Below are 16847 nucleotides of genomic sequence, written 5' to 3' on the forward strand. Positions count from 1 at the left end.
TCTTCTGTAACAAAAAAGTCTTCAGCAAAGCGAAAGCCATTTTCATCATTTACGTGGATGTGAGGGATAAAAGGGCAAAGCATTTGCAGGGTATGCCTGTGACAGAGTTAGCCGGACACATCCCAAACTTAGGAACCCAGCTTTAGATTGTCCTGCTGGAGCTTTCCCTGTTTCACCTCTCGGTGGGAAAATTGGAAAATTTCTCCGTTGGAAAATATCAGGAAATTCAGGTTGTGCCTCTCTTCCCCCACTATTGAAATGAAAGTCTGGACCAAACTTCCTCCGTTTTCTTTTACTTTAAAGTTGACCTGTGATGTTTTGGGGAGGGGGTGGGGGTGAGGTATTGCTGTGTTGGTATATGAACAGTTTACTAGCCCTACACTCTGCTTACACGTTAGGATGTGATTTGGTTCCAAGGTCCATGCTAATTATACCCATTCTTTGTTGAATATTCATTAGGAATGCCAGTCAAATTAGGGATGTCTTAACAGTGTTGTGAATCACTCCTGTAGCTGAATAAATGAGGTATTCAGCGTGTTATGCAACAAGACATCCACAGGAATGTCTTTACCAGCCCTTTGTATACATACAAGCGTTATTGTTAGGGATTCAGGGTTACAAAGGAGGATACAGAGTTGATTTTTGCACTGGCATTTGGAGAATCTTGGCACAGTGAGATTTTGGGACAGGTAAAACTTACTGGCACCATAATTGAGGCAAAGGGCTCATTGAATTCTAAGTCACCATCCACTGTTGAAGCAGACTGGTGGGGGTATTTTGGTGTGTTAAAATCTGAGTTGGGATGTGGTGCGTCTGTTTCTTCCACGTTAAATGGCAGCCTGTTACATACCCTGGCAGGTGGGCAAAGGTAACTCCAGGGCAGCTGGACTGTTCACAGTTCCTCTCAGCACTCTCACTACATCCAAAAGGAGAATTTGTGTTGTACTAATGTGGAGCTCTAGAAACAGACATTTTGTGATGCTTCCAGTCAAATCAGTGGAGCAAGATTAAATGAGATGAGGTAGAAACAAACCTGGATGAATGCTGAAGGTAGCATTGAGAAGTGTCTTGTGTGGATTGACAAGTTTTATTTTCAATAAAACTTTGTATTTAGGCAGTGGGTAAATGTTCTGGACTTCATAAGCATTCATTAACTCAAATGTAAAGTATTCCTTTTTGCCTGCACTACCAAAACCAGTTAAATTCTTCAGTTCCTAGCTAAGGTTTATTTTTCGTTATTTCTGCTACTTTTGTTGTTTTGTGGGGTTTTTTTTTTTGTTTTGCATTAATTTAGTCAATTTAAGGCTTGTCTAATTCCTAGTGATTTAAAAACAAAATTTATATTCCAGTGTCTGTAAATACAGCAGCTACTTGTTAATAACCCAGATTTGTACCAATTTCTTTTAAACTATATGTTGTGCCAAAATAAACAAGGCAGATATGGAGAAGTCAGATCTGATTTGACCTCTTCACTTTATGGACTTGGCTTTTGCAGGCCATCAAAAATGATGTGGAAGTTGGGCCTCTAATCTTACAAATCTTGGCTGCCTGTAGGTTTGTATATCTGTTTTTCTCTTTTCTTTGTCTGTTTTTTTGCTCTTTGAGGTTTATTTTTGAGACCTTTATCCTGTGGGCTTCATGGCTTCAGAGGAGACATCAAATAATTCAGATTTTGAAAGACTTGTTTCCATAAGAAATGAGGTGAAAAAGTGGGGGGAAAAGTTATTAGGTATGGATCACTTTAAAAGGAGGTAAAAGAATAAAAAGCAGTAAAGCAAGAAAGGGAAGGTAGAAACCCCCAAAAGGATCTGTTTTAGAAGCAGAACAAGGTATATAAAAATATGTATTTTCTCAGAGGATCACATCTTTTCAGGCTCAGTGTATGGTCCTTGCTATGGAGAGTTTTAACAAGGAGAATTTTCCTTTAGTAGATCTATCCACACTGCAATTGAAGAGCTGCTGAATGATAACTCAGCAGTTCTAGTTCTCTTCAGTATATTAGCAGGCTAATTGTTTTTATTATTAATAACTGAATACAGGGTCATGGATTGGACTCTTGTATGTAAAGCAGGTTCATACAGTTGATTTAATTTTGCAATATAATCTTACAGATATCTTGGAAAAATAAAACGAGAAAAGATTTTATTGCAACAAGGAAGAAATTACATGGAAATATTTACTTCCCCAACTCTTGCAAAAAAGATAGCTGACAATAGTAGCTGTTAAAGACTTCATCAATTTACTGTGAAAAACCCCCCCATCTAATTTCCTTTCTCTTAAAATATGGTTTGTAAGGTGACTTCGATGATGAGGTGAAGGACATGATACTGAGATCATTGTAGAATTTGTTAACCATCTCTCCTTTCAAACCAAGTAACCATAAAAAGAAAAACTGAATTTACTCTTAAATTTGAGAAATATATTTTGGCATTTTTAAAAATTAAGCTACAGCCAGAAGAAGAAACCTTGTGCTAGAAACAGAGTTTCAGAGGATAGTACCCATCAGTGGTGTTTGCCTCAGCTGGGGCTATAAAGGGCATGCTTGTGTATGTAGTTTTCCTGTAGTTTTTATCTCTGTTATTTATTCTTCTGCATTGCAGATTCTTCTTTTTTTTTAAAGAAGTTGATAAGAGCTCCATAAAAGCAAGGACAAATTGAGTACTGCATGATTCTTCCCTATATACTGTGCCTATGTGAAGAGGCAGCAGTAATTGCTGATAAAAAGTCGAGGGTTTTGCCTAAAATACCATTTGATGTGTGTGTCTACAGGATTTTATGGTATTTTATTACTGCTTTTTCCAACCAAGGTGAACATTTAACAATCTCCAATGGGACAGGATGTGACAGAGACTTCCTGGTAGGAAGTGAGGGGTTACTTACCTGCACTCAGGTATTAAAATTATCATTATTAAAAGAATGTTGGTCATACAGGCTTTAATTTTGGTGTAGGGTGCCTCTAGAACAGAGCTGTGGAGATTCTTCTAGGGAGTAGTGTAGCCTTTCTTCCTCTCAGAGGTAGGTATATATGGCAAGTAGGAATATGATGATGTCAGTATAAGAAATCTTCAGCTCCCTTTTTGCAGGTGCCTTCAGTGGGAAGAAATCCAATAAAATCAAACCTTGAAAGGACAGGGTATTTCTCTAAAATTAATTTTGCATGCTAATAAAGGTCAGAAAATGGCACTTACGGCTAAAGTGACATATTTGTTTTTTAACAGTCCTTCACATTCATATGGCTTAACTGAAAATGGTGGCAGATATTCCCAAAATCCCAATACTCTCATTTACAAAATAATTATTTGAATACAAAGTGGTAAGTCAAATATTTCAAACATGAAATCTGAAAATACAGCATAAAGATGGCATGAAAGTCTGTCAGCAGTTCTCTGAAAGCTTTATGTCTGCAGATGTTGAAAATATTTTTTAATGTAGTGCTCCCAAATTTCAGGATTTCATGTCTCAAGATTTCCGAGGAAAGATTTCATCCCATATAAAAACCACAAGTATTGTACCTGAAATGAGAGGTTACAGAAAGGACTTTTATTTAAATGCATTTGAGAAGGACACAGTACTGGTATGGAAAACAAACATTGTGTTCAAGTATTTCAGTCTCTACCACAATACAGCATTACCTTTTGCAAAGGAAGCTTCATCAGGCCATGCAAGTGCTCCCTGTGAGATAATAATCTTGTTTTTCCTAGTGCAGTTAATGCTTTGATCTGTGCAAGCCAAGCCAAAGGCAGAGAGTTTGACTGGGTGAATCCACCACGGGCACCTTCCTGTTCCTGGTCAGGGCTGCTTTCTTTGTGGCTGCATGTACAAATGACTGAGCCAGCAGCTTAACCTCCATCCCTCACCTGAGATTGTTAGCTATGCCTGTTTTGATAACCACATCATTTTTAGGTGCTGCCAAGTGGCTGTAGGATAGTGGGTGTTTTTTTTTTGAAGATCATTCTGATTTAGGGTTTATTCTGGAGCTGCAAAAATATTAGTTAGAGATAGTATACAATTCTCATAAAGAAACTTCTATCTCAAGTTGGAAGGGACCCATAAGGATCACTGAGTCCAAAGGGCATCCAGATACAGTTTATTTCCTTCAGTAAAAAAAAATCAGATTATTCTTTCAGAGGAAAAGAGGATCCTGCTTGAGGGTGTTGCCCACACATAAGCTTGAATTTATGAAACTTCTCAGATCACAAAAAAAGCTTATTAAAAGGGATTCTGTTTAGTCCAGTCTGCCATTCAGTGCCTATGCTGGATGGATCAGTGAGACTTTCTCTGGCTGAGTCCAAAAAAACCTCCGTGCTGGACACTGTAGCGTATCTTCAGGAAACTAATTTCAGTGTTGCTGTACCCTTCCTCCTGAATGCTTTCCCGGAATCTAAGCTGAACTTCCCATGCCCCAGTTTGTGGCCTTGCTGTTACTTGTTGCCAAAAAGAATGGTTAATCTCTGTTACCCTTGTAACTACTCTTGAAGTAATGCTTGACTGTGCTTAAAACATGCTTTCATCTTATTTTTGCAGCCTAAACCAGTTTGGTTCCCTCAGCCTTCCCCCTTAGATCAGGTACTCTAGGCCCTTCATTGTCTCTGGTCCTCCACTGCCTGGATCCTGTTTTTTGACACATTGCTCTTGAACTTGGGGACTCCAAACCACCCATGCTCCAGATGTCACCTCACAGGCATTGAGTAGAAGGAAGCAATAATCACACCAGCATACTCTGCATGGTATTGGCCACCAGCCAGGTGTCAATCCATTGATTGTGACAGTTTGAGGTCAGTGGTTTAGCCAATCTTTATTCCATTTAACAGTCTTTTTGTGGGAACCCACTTTGAACCAAGAATGCCGTGGGAGGTGGTCTCAATAAACCTTACTGAAGTGAAGGTACACTGCTCCTTTGTCATTCCCAATGCATTCATCACAGAAGGCCACCAAGCTGGTCAAGCATGGATTGCCCTCCAGTCTGTGCTGTCTCCCCTAAGTCTGTGCTGACTGTTCCTGTGTTTATCTTTGTGCTGTCTTCATGGTTGGAAATGGATTCCAAGACTAGATACTCCACCGTCCTCTCACTGGCTGAAGTGATACCAACTATCTTGTAGTTCCCTGGCTTTGCTCTCCTCCTTCTTAAAAGCAGGCATAGTATTAGCACATTCCCCATTGGCAGGAACCTCCTCCAACTGCTTCAACTTCTCATAAATTAAGGACAATTCCAACACCGGCCAACTCTACCTTCATTTCTAGGTGAATCCCACTGGAGTCCATGCATTTACAATCACGTATGTTGTTCCCATTTATTGTTCCCTATTTATTGCTTCCTTTCCAAAACCTTATTGATTTACACAGAGATTTGGGAGCAAATTTTGCTTGAGAACACTGAGTGGTACCTCAGTCTTTTCCATGCCATCCCTCTCTAGGTTGTCTCCCCCATCCACCGATGGACTTGCATTTTCTCTGGACTTTTTTGTGATTAGTATATTTGTAACTCTGCATGTCCTTTCTCTTAATTCCAGTTGAGCTCTTCCTGGCTTTGTTTCCAAGTGCCTGTGCAAAGCTCTTATACTCCACCTTTGCTGCCTTTCCCAGTTTCAACTTCTTACATGTTCTCCTTTGTTGAAGGAAAGCTCTTTGTCTAGCCAGCAGGGAAAAGCTTTTTGTACAAATTCCCAGTCTAACACTATGTGACAGATTCCTTCTGCACATCTAAATCTATTACTGAGCTCTCATGAGCTTTTTCTAAAAATCACCTTTTCCCATTTATAGCAGTTTCCAAGGGAATTACTACTGACTTAGCAATTCCCTAAATAAGCAGAATTTTGTTTTGAAGTCCAAAGTCTGGACAGCTCTGCTATTTACCTTCCCAGTCTTCCTCTGTACCCTGAACTCTTGTGAGAACTACAACCCAAGTGGCCTCATTCAGGATCCATTTTTCTCTGTAGGCAGGTCAAGTTCAGCATTACCACTCACTGGCCCTTTAGGATTTGAATTACACATAATTACTGACAGTTTCTAGGAACTTCATGGATTACATCCACTCATGGCATAAGAGTTTTTGCTCTGTCAGTTGATGTCTGTGGAGCTGAAAACCCCTATGAGAACCAGGGTCTGGGAATAGGAGCAGTTTGTTTTCCAGTTGTTTGTTGAAAACCACCTTTGCTTCCAAGTCCCTGAGATACTGAACACTTCACTAGACACAGACTTGGAATTCTTGTTTCTTTGCTTAAGTGTTCTGAACTTGCTGGCAGCCTCAGAATAGCCTCTCCTCTGAGCAGAAAGGTCAAAGTCTCACCTGTTGCCTTCTCCCTTGCTTACCCTCCTCCATTTACATCTACTGCTAAGTGACTGTTGTGGCACTTATTTTCTAAGGAAAAGTATTAGTCTTTCTAGTAAAACTGATCTAAAGAAGGAGGCCTTCATTCTGGTTTTATAGTGTTAGAAATATAGCAGGACGCTAGGCCAGGCTGGATGGCTTTGAGCATCTTGGTCCAGTGGAAGGTGTCCCTGTCCATAGCAGGGGAGTTGGAACTGGATGGTCTTTAACATCCCTCACTCTACAATACGATTCTATGATATGCTAAGCTGGCACCTGTCCAGGAAAGAGGATTTCATTTTATCAGCCTCATGATTATCTTGTCACCAACTCTTCCATTCATAGCTGCCATCTCCCTGGTACTGAAAGAGCAGCATTAGCTCAGTCCCCATCATTACTGATGGTATAATCACGCCTGGACAACTAACATGAATTCCTCTGGCAGTAAAACAGAAACCATCTTTGTTCCACTGGTACTTATTGAGTCTATCTTCACAGTGCAGAATTTAGGCCTGCCTGTGCTAAGTTATAAACACTTGCTGGCATTATGTTTATTGCAGGAATCCAGAGTTTAATGCTGCTGTAGAATCACCTTCACCAGAACATTGGTGAGGCCAGTTTGAAAAACAAGTAATTAACTACAGTTTCAAGATGAAATTCCTGAAAGACCATAAACCACCAGTAGACTTGTTTATCGTAAAAGAAAACCTCCATTTCATCCTTGTCTTGTGAAAGTGGTAATCAATCTTCCTTTTCTTCCAAGTGTCCTTTCTAAGAACAGTGTTTACGATGTGCTTCAGCCAGATCAGGATTCAGTTGTATTCTGAATGCCCTCCATATCCTTGCCCTTATGGATTTTTACCACGGCCATAAATGAGAATATATTGCACTTTCCACTGGCAATTTAAAGTTTCATGATATGTTAGTCCAAGGTACTACTGTGAGGTAGTTATTACAGCAAAACACAAAAAAAGCCTTTTGAAAGTATTTCCCAAAGTAAGAACAAAGTAATTTAACCATCTGAGAGACTGATGCTGGAAGAAGTAAGACATCAGATTAGCATAACATCGTGACTCTGCCAGTTTCTAGGAAGTCTTAAACAGCATTTCTGCTGACAAATGGATTCTAAAGTAATTTTTACAATTGAATTTAAAATATCCCTTCCCTCATCATCTACTTCCATGATTCTGTTTAGAGGTTCTTTCTACAAGAATTTATCATCATAACAGGTCATTTTCCTAGATGCCTCATTATTTTGTCCAATTGTGAAAGAAAAAATGCTATTTCTATTATTTTCTTATTTTCAAAAATGTCAGAAAAAATTCACTTCATGTTAAAATTTGTAGATCTGCACTCCTGTATTCATCAATTCAGTTTTCAAATACAGCAATCTTCTCTATACTTGTACCTCAGACACTATTATTTGTTGTGAACTCTTGATTTATAAGGTCTCTTAAATGTATCCATGAAACATCCTTATTCTGTAATGAAATATTTTTATCACCAATAGATTACTCAGTCCTTCAGATGATCCACAGACCTAAGATCTGTCACTAAATGTTGGCTACAGTTGTGACACTGTGCAAGAAGTGACGTGTCCTGAGTATTCACTTTTTAAAACTGCTCAGTCTGGAGGAGTTCCTTTCCCTCATAAATCAAGAGACAGCATTCAATGTATTTTGTGTGTATATTCTAGATGTTAACTAATGACAAGCCACAGTTTATTAATTTTCCTAGAAAGGTAACATTGCTCCTAACCACATTTTAAGTTCCTCAAGGTCATTTCAGTTAACAACTGTTGATTTTCTTACGTCAAAAATCACCTGGAGGTTTGCTGCAAAGCTGTTCTGCAGGACACATCCTGGCATGTAAGTAGGACATGGGGTTTCAGAATGCCTCCTGTTTCTTTAAATCACTTGCCAAAAGATTAAATCTCATATACTTACAACCTGGGAAATCTTTAAATGGTTATGAGGTTGAAATCAGTTAATGAAAGCTAAAGCTGAGAAATATTATGTGGTCTGTCAGGACCCGAGCAATGCTGATCAGCTGTGCCTATGACATTTCATTTATTACTCACTGGACAGTTACTCTGTTACTCAAGTTTACTCTATTGTTCAGTCATCCTGTTTAGAGATCTAATTAAACAAGATTATATCTAAGTGAATTTTAGTTAGGTTTAAACTTCCGTCTTTGTTTTTGGCTGACTAAGAGTCAAGGCAAGTAGAACACACACAGACATGAACTCAAGAAAAGGAAGTTTTTGGTCATAACAGGATCCCTTTCCAGTGTTTCCTGTGTATATTTTACATCCTGCTCTGCCTTCATCACTCTTGTACCTTCTAATAGGATTAACAGTCATGAAAGAATTTGGTATTAGCAGACTGCTTCTTTATATACCCTAAGCAGAAAGCTCAAGATTTGTAGGGACCAACTGTAAACAAACAACAGCATGAAGTATCACATGGACCATTTTCATCTGCACACAGCTAGAAGTCAAAATCAATAGCTTCCAAATTAAAACCAGAATTTAAGTTAGGAAAAACCTAGTTGCTAACACTTCTTATTCTTAAACTAAGAGCAGACCATGTCCAACAGTGACTAGGGGAAAGACACAGAATGAGAACTGCAAAGCTTAGACACTATGGGGATAAAATATTTGATATCAAAAAAGTGGTAATTGAGAAAGCATATTTAAGGCACTTGTCCCAATACCTGTGGGTTGTTTTTTTCTAAAATTTATCATCCCCATGTTTTCGTAAACTGTCACAAAACAAGACAGACACTGTGTGGTAACCAGTATGTTTCTCTTCTTGAAGTTAATCAGGCTCATACTTATTTTCAGGTAAGGACCATATGATCTTTAAATGACCTTCCTAATCCAAATAATTCTATAATTCACTAAACATTGCTGCAGGTACTCTATACAGAGAATTAAAAAATGTTAAAAATACACAGCCTGCATTTGCAAAATGAAATCACGATTCTGAATGATTTCAACACATACATTATAATTTACTTTTTTCTGGATTTATTTAATGCAAAAGTCAAACACTCTCAAATAAAGAGCACTTATTTCTTGATTTATGAACCATGTACTAAATAACACTTTCTCAAACACGTGAGGTATTAAGAACTTACCTAAGCATGGTGCTAGCCAATATACTAGTGAGTAACTCAAAAATTTGTCATAGAAACAATCTGCATGTAATGAAAATGCCAGTGCTGGGTTAAATATTGCTCCTGTGAGATTTCCACCTGCAATAAAATGTAAACAGCATTACATCAAACCATATTTTTAAATACTTACTTTAAATTCAAATGCACGATACTACAAGAAATCTATACCCTGCAATAAAATGAATTAGCAGAAACAGTTTGAACAGGTAAAACTCTTCTGAAGTTATTCACCTGATGACTCAGTAAACAGTTTAACTGTTTTCTCAAAGGCTTTAAAACATATGAAGGGTAAGCTATAACTTCCTTTATCTCTTTCTAGCAAATATTCTTTAAAGAGATAGGTCTGGCTAATGCTGAATGTTTCTATTGATAAAACTAGAAGCTATTTCTGTATCATGATTTTGGAGGAGACAGAAATTACATAAGCCATTACATTATAGCCTCGTGTCACATGAAACACATATGCAAGATAAAAGAAAAAACTTTCAAGTAGTGTTCTTGCTAAGCTGACCACTATACTTTCTTATAAGAATACTATTATTATTATATCAATATACAGAATGTTAGGATTTTCACATGGTATACAAACTGTGGAAAAACTCTATATGTTGTTCAAAGAAAACAGAAGCAATTGCCACCCCACTGTCTTGTAGAAGGAAGCCAAGCATCTTTCCTTGCCTCTGATTTCAGATGTAAATGAAGTTGCCTAAACATTTCCTAAATAACAAGATCCAAACACGTTACACTGGGGAGTAAACTGTAATTACACTGCAGATGAACCTGGAGCTAAGTGTGTTTAATTCTGACATATGTTGTTCCTCTCATTGCAATGCTGCAGAAAAAGCATTACTCATAGCTAAATTACCTGTATTCCTGTACTGTTAGCTACTAACCACCCCCTACCTGTTTTATCTATTAACCTATTACCATAAACTATTCTATAATTGCATTTGTATAATTCCTTACAGTTTACTCTTGACTCCTCCCCAAATAAGCTTGTATGAGCTTTGAACCTACCCTTTGTACAAATACCCTGCTGCTGTAATCCTCATTTGCTATGACTGTGCAATCATTTATCCAAAGTTTCAGTAAGGTCTTTGTCACTCTTTTTCAGTATTTCTCTTTCCATATTCTCCTTATGATTTCTTTCACTATTACTATAGTTAAGGAAAATCTTAATCTTTGTTTGCCTACTCAGTTTACTGTGGTTTTGCACTTGTTCTCAAGAACAAGTCAGATTTACTGTGCAGTCTGTTTTTCTGCACACTGACATATTAGCAATGTCCATGGTTGCCAGGAAGCCCAGCTACAATAATTTACTTTGCTTTAATCTGTTTATGACTCCACTGCTTCTGCTGTTCTATCCATAAATGTACAATTGAAAGCACAACTTCACTCTCAGGATGCAGTTGATAAATATTAAGCATTAGACAGAGTTTTAACTGCTGTATTTCTTCAATATTCATTACTAATAATTACTGGAATATCAACCATAGGCCAGGGGCACCACTATAACCTTACTTAAAATTATTAATTTAGCACCTCAGTCTGTGTAACAGAAAAGACAAATTGTTTTATGGCAGAAGAAGTGTAATCTCTTTGATGGGGTGTGCATAAAAACTTTAAAAGGGGAAGTAATGCCACACAGTGCCTGAGAAAGTATTTTATGTTTTTGCCTTTATTAAAGGCCAAAATTGGGAAGAAACTCAGAATTAAAAATATGTATGTCGTTTGTACCTTCATATGTTAGGTTCAGAAAAATCTAACCAATTTCATATGATTCTGACCTAACTGTAATGCTGCCTGTAAATGAAAAAGCCCTCAAAAGGTGTATTTTTTAACACCTAAATAAGTACTTTCCCAAAGGAATTATACAAAAATATTCTTTACCATTTGTATATGGTCTGCATTCTTGGCCAATGAATCATTATTAAGGGTAATATATAAAGACATAATGTTCTTTTTTTGGCCTTTATTTAGTAGAAAACAGAATGAAGCAGTATGGGAGCTTCTGTGTACAGTATGTAATACTATAAAAATTTGGTTTGTGTAGGATTAAATGTAAAAAAAAAAAAAAATTTAAATATGAAAAAGCATAAGAAAAATTAAAGTAACAGCTTGTGATTTTGAAAATACTGTATAACCTGATGTTATTTGTTGGAGTAAGGTGCATGGCAGATCTATAAACAGTAAACTACGAGGTGCAGAAGATTTCCTGAGAATGATCCAGACCAGCCAAATTATGCATCTGTCTGTCTTCTCAGCCTGCAGATGAGAACCCACTGTGCTGGAGGCCACTATTTGTGACACCGGATTTGTAAGTGACTCTCCCTGCTGCGTGAAAGCAGCAGAGGTGGGACAGACATGGCTGGGGCTATGCCATGTCATCCACCGGATATATGGGATATGTGCAGCAGGCATCATCCATGGCCACTTACCAGGCTCCTCATTACCGCCCCAGCCACGACAGGATCTCAATACCTGGATATTTTTATAGTAGACAAGCAGATTGTAGTTTAAAAGAAATGCAAAGAAAAATGTCCAGGTAGCACAGGGTGTTGTGCACGTGATGCAAAAGAGGCCTGAGGTTTCCTAGAAGTACGTGCAGATCGATTGCACTGGGGAGTCCCAACAAGCCCAAGTTTATGGCACAGAAGGGCACTTGGTACACTCAGCCTTCACGTGGCACACTTGGCCTTCTCCTGCTAGGAAAAGATAGGAACCTGGCCAATGACACTGGGAGTGAATTCTTTGTATGAATTAGCTAAAACAAAGGCAGTGTGACACGTATTATTTTATATGACTGTTCGCTAAGCAGGAGAAGAATGCTAGGAATCAGGAATCCAGATTTCTATGCTTGTAGAAGAGGGAGGAGGATATTTGGCTACACTTCCACCAAGCAACTCAGAAATATATTTAATGTCCTCAAATGCACTGACACCCTACTTCTGCTTTTAGAAAGTAGTTCAAATTGCTAAGTTAATTTTCAAAATTCCCCAACGACTTTCATCTTTTAGGTATTAGCTAATCTCAGCTAAAGATAATGAGTAAAGATTTTTACATTACTACATCTAAAAATGTGACTGTACACTGTTCTGGATGCTATTATGTTAAATAGCATTAATACAGCTAAGCCTTTAGGACAAGGCATCAACAACATCCTGGATGTTTGCAGGTAAGAGAAGTGATCTCCCTCTCTCAAAGAGATTTGGTGATTCCCTAGATGACTTTTTCTGTGGTGGGGGGCAGCAGCAACAGCAAGAGTTCTGTAATCATCTCTTTCACTTCTCCAAGCTACACAATCTCCTTGCCGGTAGGAAAAGGACTCCCAGCAGGGCAGTCAGTCCTCAAGTGACCTAACAACTCTTGTCACTACAGTGGGGACAACAGGGAACATCAACAGTCAGAAGAAAGAAGTTCAGACTGACTCCCCTCACTTCTCCCTTCCCATTGGTCCAGAGGGGATGCACAGGTGACAGCATCTCAGCTCTGGAAAGCACGAGGTGACAATCAGATAGGAAAGGCTACCTATATGGATTCACATGGCATTACAGACAAGGGAGGCTCTAATAAAACAGGCACCTATTTTTTCCCCTTTTTTTTGCATTTGGTCTCATAAGGTATTATTTCTGTATACATTCCACAAATAACCATTCCCACTTATGATTTAAGGAAGTAGTTAAATAAACTGTACTGATATGAATTATGCATTATTTAAATACAGAGCTTCCATATTACCTACCAGTCTGTACCCTGGTGTTGCACAATCAGCACTTTCTCCCGATGCAGCCAGCGGTGCTCTCCCAATGTCACTTACTAATCAGAGCACATAGTATGAAATCTCTCATGCTGTATAAATAGTTGGATTATGAAACAATCCTTCACTGAGATATTTTAACACTTAACCATATGTACTTGCAGACCTGACATCACTCTAACTGCATAACTCATTTCATTCTTAACCCCATACTTGCCTGGAATGCAACCAGGCATACTTTATATAAACACCAAATTAACTTTGCATAAGTAGGACGACACAAAAAAAATCATCATGGAAAGTGTAATTTAAGAAAAAGCATTTTGCATCTTAACACTTCTAAGAAAACAGTAAGAACCCCTTCCGTTACAGCTTTATTGCAGGAACAGAAGAAGAGAAAGTAAAAAGACTAACCTGCATACACGAGCATGGTGATGAGAAGAGCAATTAAATGGACTCTGTATTTGGGATTAACGCTTTCGGCTTGCAGGACGGCCAGCTGGAAAACGACAGAAAAGAGCAGTTCTATGCAGAACGCCTGCATCTCTGTAGTCTGCATGGGGCTGCTGCAGCCCTGTGAGAGTGCTCCAAGATGTGGCTCTGCCATCTCCAGACTCCAGATAAAGTGCATGAACACTCTGGCGAGCACTGCAGCCACGAACTGAGCGGCGATCTTGAGTCCCCCCATCCTGAGCGAGGTCCCGCCGCCCCACATGGGCTGCAGGGTTCCGCAGGGATTGCATGTGCTGCCGGCGAGGCTCAGGCCGTGCAGGACGGTGAAGCCGTAGGTGAGGGTGAGGGCGGTGTGCGGCTTCGGCTCCACGTTGCCGAGCAGGCTGAGCTCGTTCGTGCAGGCGCAAATCTGGAAGGTGCTGAACATCTCCACAAGGAAAGCGAAGAGGTGCGGGCGGGAGCGCAGCCGGCGCCGGGCCAGCCTCCGGCACAGCCCCACGGTCACCACGACGCCGGACATCAGCAGCAGGGAGCTCCCGACCCCACCGACAGCCATGCCGGAGCTTCACAGGCCCGAGGGCTCGCCGAAGGTCCAGCCCCACCACCTGCGGGGAGAAAGAAAGCAGGAGAGAGAGGGAAAATGCCCCCGCTTTCCCTTGGAGGTAGAAACCAGCTTCTGCTGGCACCTGCCAGGAGCCTGACTCACCCTCCGCTCGGCGGAGCAAAGGGCAGGGGTGAGGGCAGGGGGATCCCGCTTCCTGCCAGGGCACGGCTTAGGACAGGGAAGCTCTCTCCCGGCGGTGGAAAAGCACGGGGAGGGGAGCGGGGGCAAGGGGGCTCTGCTCCCCCCTCAGCCCCTCCGCCGCAGGACGAGCTCTCCTGTCCCCTCAGCCTGCCGGAGGACAGGGAGCCGAGGGAGGGCCTGGGCTCCCGGCCGCGGGGGAACGGGAGGGGAGCCGATTTTCCCCGCGGGATCGGTGTTGCGGTGTGTCCGTGGCTGCGGAGCGGCTCCAGCCCCAGCGCGGAGCCGGGCACGGGCTCGGCCGCGCCGCCCCCTCCGGCGGGCGCTGCGCAGCGCGCATGCGGGCGGGGCGCGCGGGGCGCTGAGGGAGCGGCCGGGCGGGCAGGGGGAGCCCGGCGGGGCGCGGGCCGGCACCGGACACGGCCCCGGCTCCGGCCCCGGCTGTCCGCGGGGATCACGTCCCTCGCCCCGCGGTTTGCAGCGAGCTCGAGAGAGAGACATTGGTTATTTATTTGGAGTTGCGCAAGCCTGCATGCTCGGTGGTGTTCAGCAAAAGGAGCACGCCAACTATCAAAACTTTTTTTTACTATTTATACATTGTAGCACACACAGGAATTACAGAATCACAGAAACAATAAGGTTAGAAAAAACCTCTAACATGACGTGAAGTCCAACCTGTGACCGAACACCACTATGTCAATAAACTATGGCACTGAGTGCCACATCCAGTCTTTCCTTAGACACCTTCAGCAACGGTGACTCCACCACCTCCCTGGGCAGCCCATTCCAATGTCTAATTACCCCTTCTGTGAAGAAATTCTTCCTGATGTCCAGCCTAAACTTCCCTTGACACAGCTAAAGCCTATGGCCTCTCATCCTCTCACTTGTTACCTGGAAAAAGAGACCGACACCTACCTGTCTGCAGTGCTCTTTCAGGGAGCTATGGAGAAATAAGGTCCCCCCTGAACCTCCTCTTCTCCAGGCTAAGCACCTCCAGTGCCTTCAGCCACTCCTCATAAGATTTGTTCACCGACTACAAGTTGCATAGTTCTCTTATTAATTAGTACTCTGTCTTCTATTGGTTAATGATTCTCTCACTTCTCATGCTAATTAATCTGCATGCTCAGTGTTTATCTTTTTGGAGTCGGTGTGTTTCTTGGGTCAGGGGTGCGTGAGCTGGTGGTCGGGATCTCGCCCTGCCAGAATTACCTTTTACCCAGCTGGAGCTGATTCAGCACAGTTGCTGAGTTGTCTTTATTAGTTTCTTCCTTATCTTCCTTATCTTGTGAGTTCTGCTAAATGGCCTTGTGGCCCGTAAATTCTGTGTTGTGTCCACTATCAGCAGTACATCCTTCTTCCCAAGCTCCCCCTAGGTCTGAGGTCATGGAAACACATTAAGCTCTAAACCTTTACAAGGCAATTCTACTGACAATTAATTTGTGTTTCTAACACCTGGACATCACTTAGAGCTTGTTGGCTGCTCTGTTTCATGGATAAAACCTCCTTTTTTGTTGATCAGGCTTGAAATATACAAAGATCAAACATTAAGGAACATCCTTTCTTAAGAAAATTTTTACATTCACCACATTTTGTAATCAGAGGGGTTTCTTTCCAGTGTTTTTGGGCACCTGGTGGTGCAAACCGCAGGTGTACAGATTGATTCAGCCTCTTCCTCCCACTCGCTTGCTGGGAGAAGGGTGTTTGACTGAGTGCCCGGAGGAAGCAGGTGCTGATTCCCAGGCTTCTCCAGTGGAAGCAATGCTAAAAATAGGCATCAGCCTCATTCTGCTGAATGTGGTAATGTTGGCATTCATAGCAGGGCCCAAATGGCATCAGGACTGTCCTGGAAAAATAGGCATGGGCTCCTTTAGGATAATTCTTTGGGCCTGGTAACTGAGAAGGGTAAGCCCAGCATGAGATAACTGGGAAATCCTTCCTGTCCTGTTAGGCTGGGGCTGAATTTTCCTTCAGTCTCTCCCTGTAGTGCTATTTTACAGTATTTGGAATGGGTTGTACCTCTTGCCACTGTGTTTTTCTGGTGGGAAAAGAGAAAAAAAATGCCCAAGCTCTGAGCACATGAATGGTTGTGCCACGTGACATTGGTTATACTGATTTAGTTTTCACCCTAATAAAACAAAAATAAATGGATTTTTTGGTGCTTCTTCCTATTTCCCTCCTCTCTTTTACAGACTGATAATATGTTTTTAGGAGTGTCCAAATACTGATTTTATGAACTCTAAAACTGAAGCACTGCAAGCAGCAGTAACCACTGTGCTGCTATTCAATGTACCTGCAAGGAGGGGCAAATACTGAATGTTTTTCCAGAATTCCAATATCCAGTACTTTTGCCACAAGGTGGCATCAATGACAGCGTATCAGACCTCGCAGGAATGACTTTTGCCCAATCA

The 16847-nt window shown here is 41.1% G+C and overlaps 1 protein-coding gene across 2 annotated transcripts; it reads right to left on the reverse strand.

Annotated features, from left to right (window-relative positions):
* Positions 1-2067: 2067 nt before the first annotated feature.
* Positions 2068-14731, reverse strand: AQP11 (aquaporin 11). Of its 2 annotated transcripts, XR_004980434.2 has the most exons (5): positions 14404-14731; positions 13659-14302; positions 9449-9565; positions 3189-3512; positions 2068-3087 (listed from the first exon to the last, which is right to left on the reverse strand). XR_004980434.2 is itself a non-coding variant. In XM_036385232.2 (4 exons), exons 2-4 carry the CDS (start codon positions 14251-14253, stop codon positions 3460-3462), a joined length of 765 nt encoding a protein of 254 aa, XP_036241125.1. In that variant the 5' UTR covers positions 14254-14302; positions 14404-14731; the 3' UTR covers positions 2068-3459. The 2 variants fall into 2 exon arrangements, 1 of the variants encoding a protein (XP_036241125.1); XM_036385232.2 differs by having other exon boundaries at positions 2068-3512.
* Positions 14732-16847: the final 2116 nt, after the last annotated feature.

Source organism: Molothrus ater, chromosome 2, assembly GCF_012460135.2.
Source record: "Molothrus ater isolate BHLD 08-10-18 breed brown headed cowbird chromosome 2, BPBGC_Mater_1.1, whole genome shotgun sequence".
Classification (NCBI taxonomy): domain Eukaryota; kingdom Metazoa; phylum Chordata; class Aves; order Passeriformes; family Icteridae; genus Molothrus; species Molothrus ater.

What these genes read in the sequence shown, in the direction of transcription:
- AQP11 (XM_036385232.2), bottom strand. Translation starts at nt 14,253, where the DNA reads ATGGCTGTCGGTGGGGTCGGGAGCTCCCTGCTGCTGATGTCCGGCGTC. An exon ending in CACCATGCTCGTGTATGCAG is followed by an intron (nt 9,566 to 13,658) that starts GTTAGTCTTTTT and finishes ATTTTATTGCAG; the next exon opens with GTGGAAATCTCACAGGAGCA. An exon ending in TTGGCTAGCACCATGCTTAG is followed by an intron (nt 3,513 to 9,448) that starts GTAAGTTCTTAA and finishes CTCTCATTTCAG; the next exon opens with GTACAATACTTGTGGTTTTT.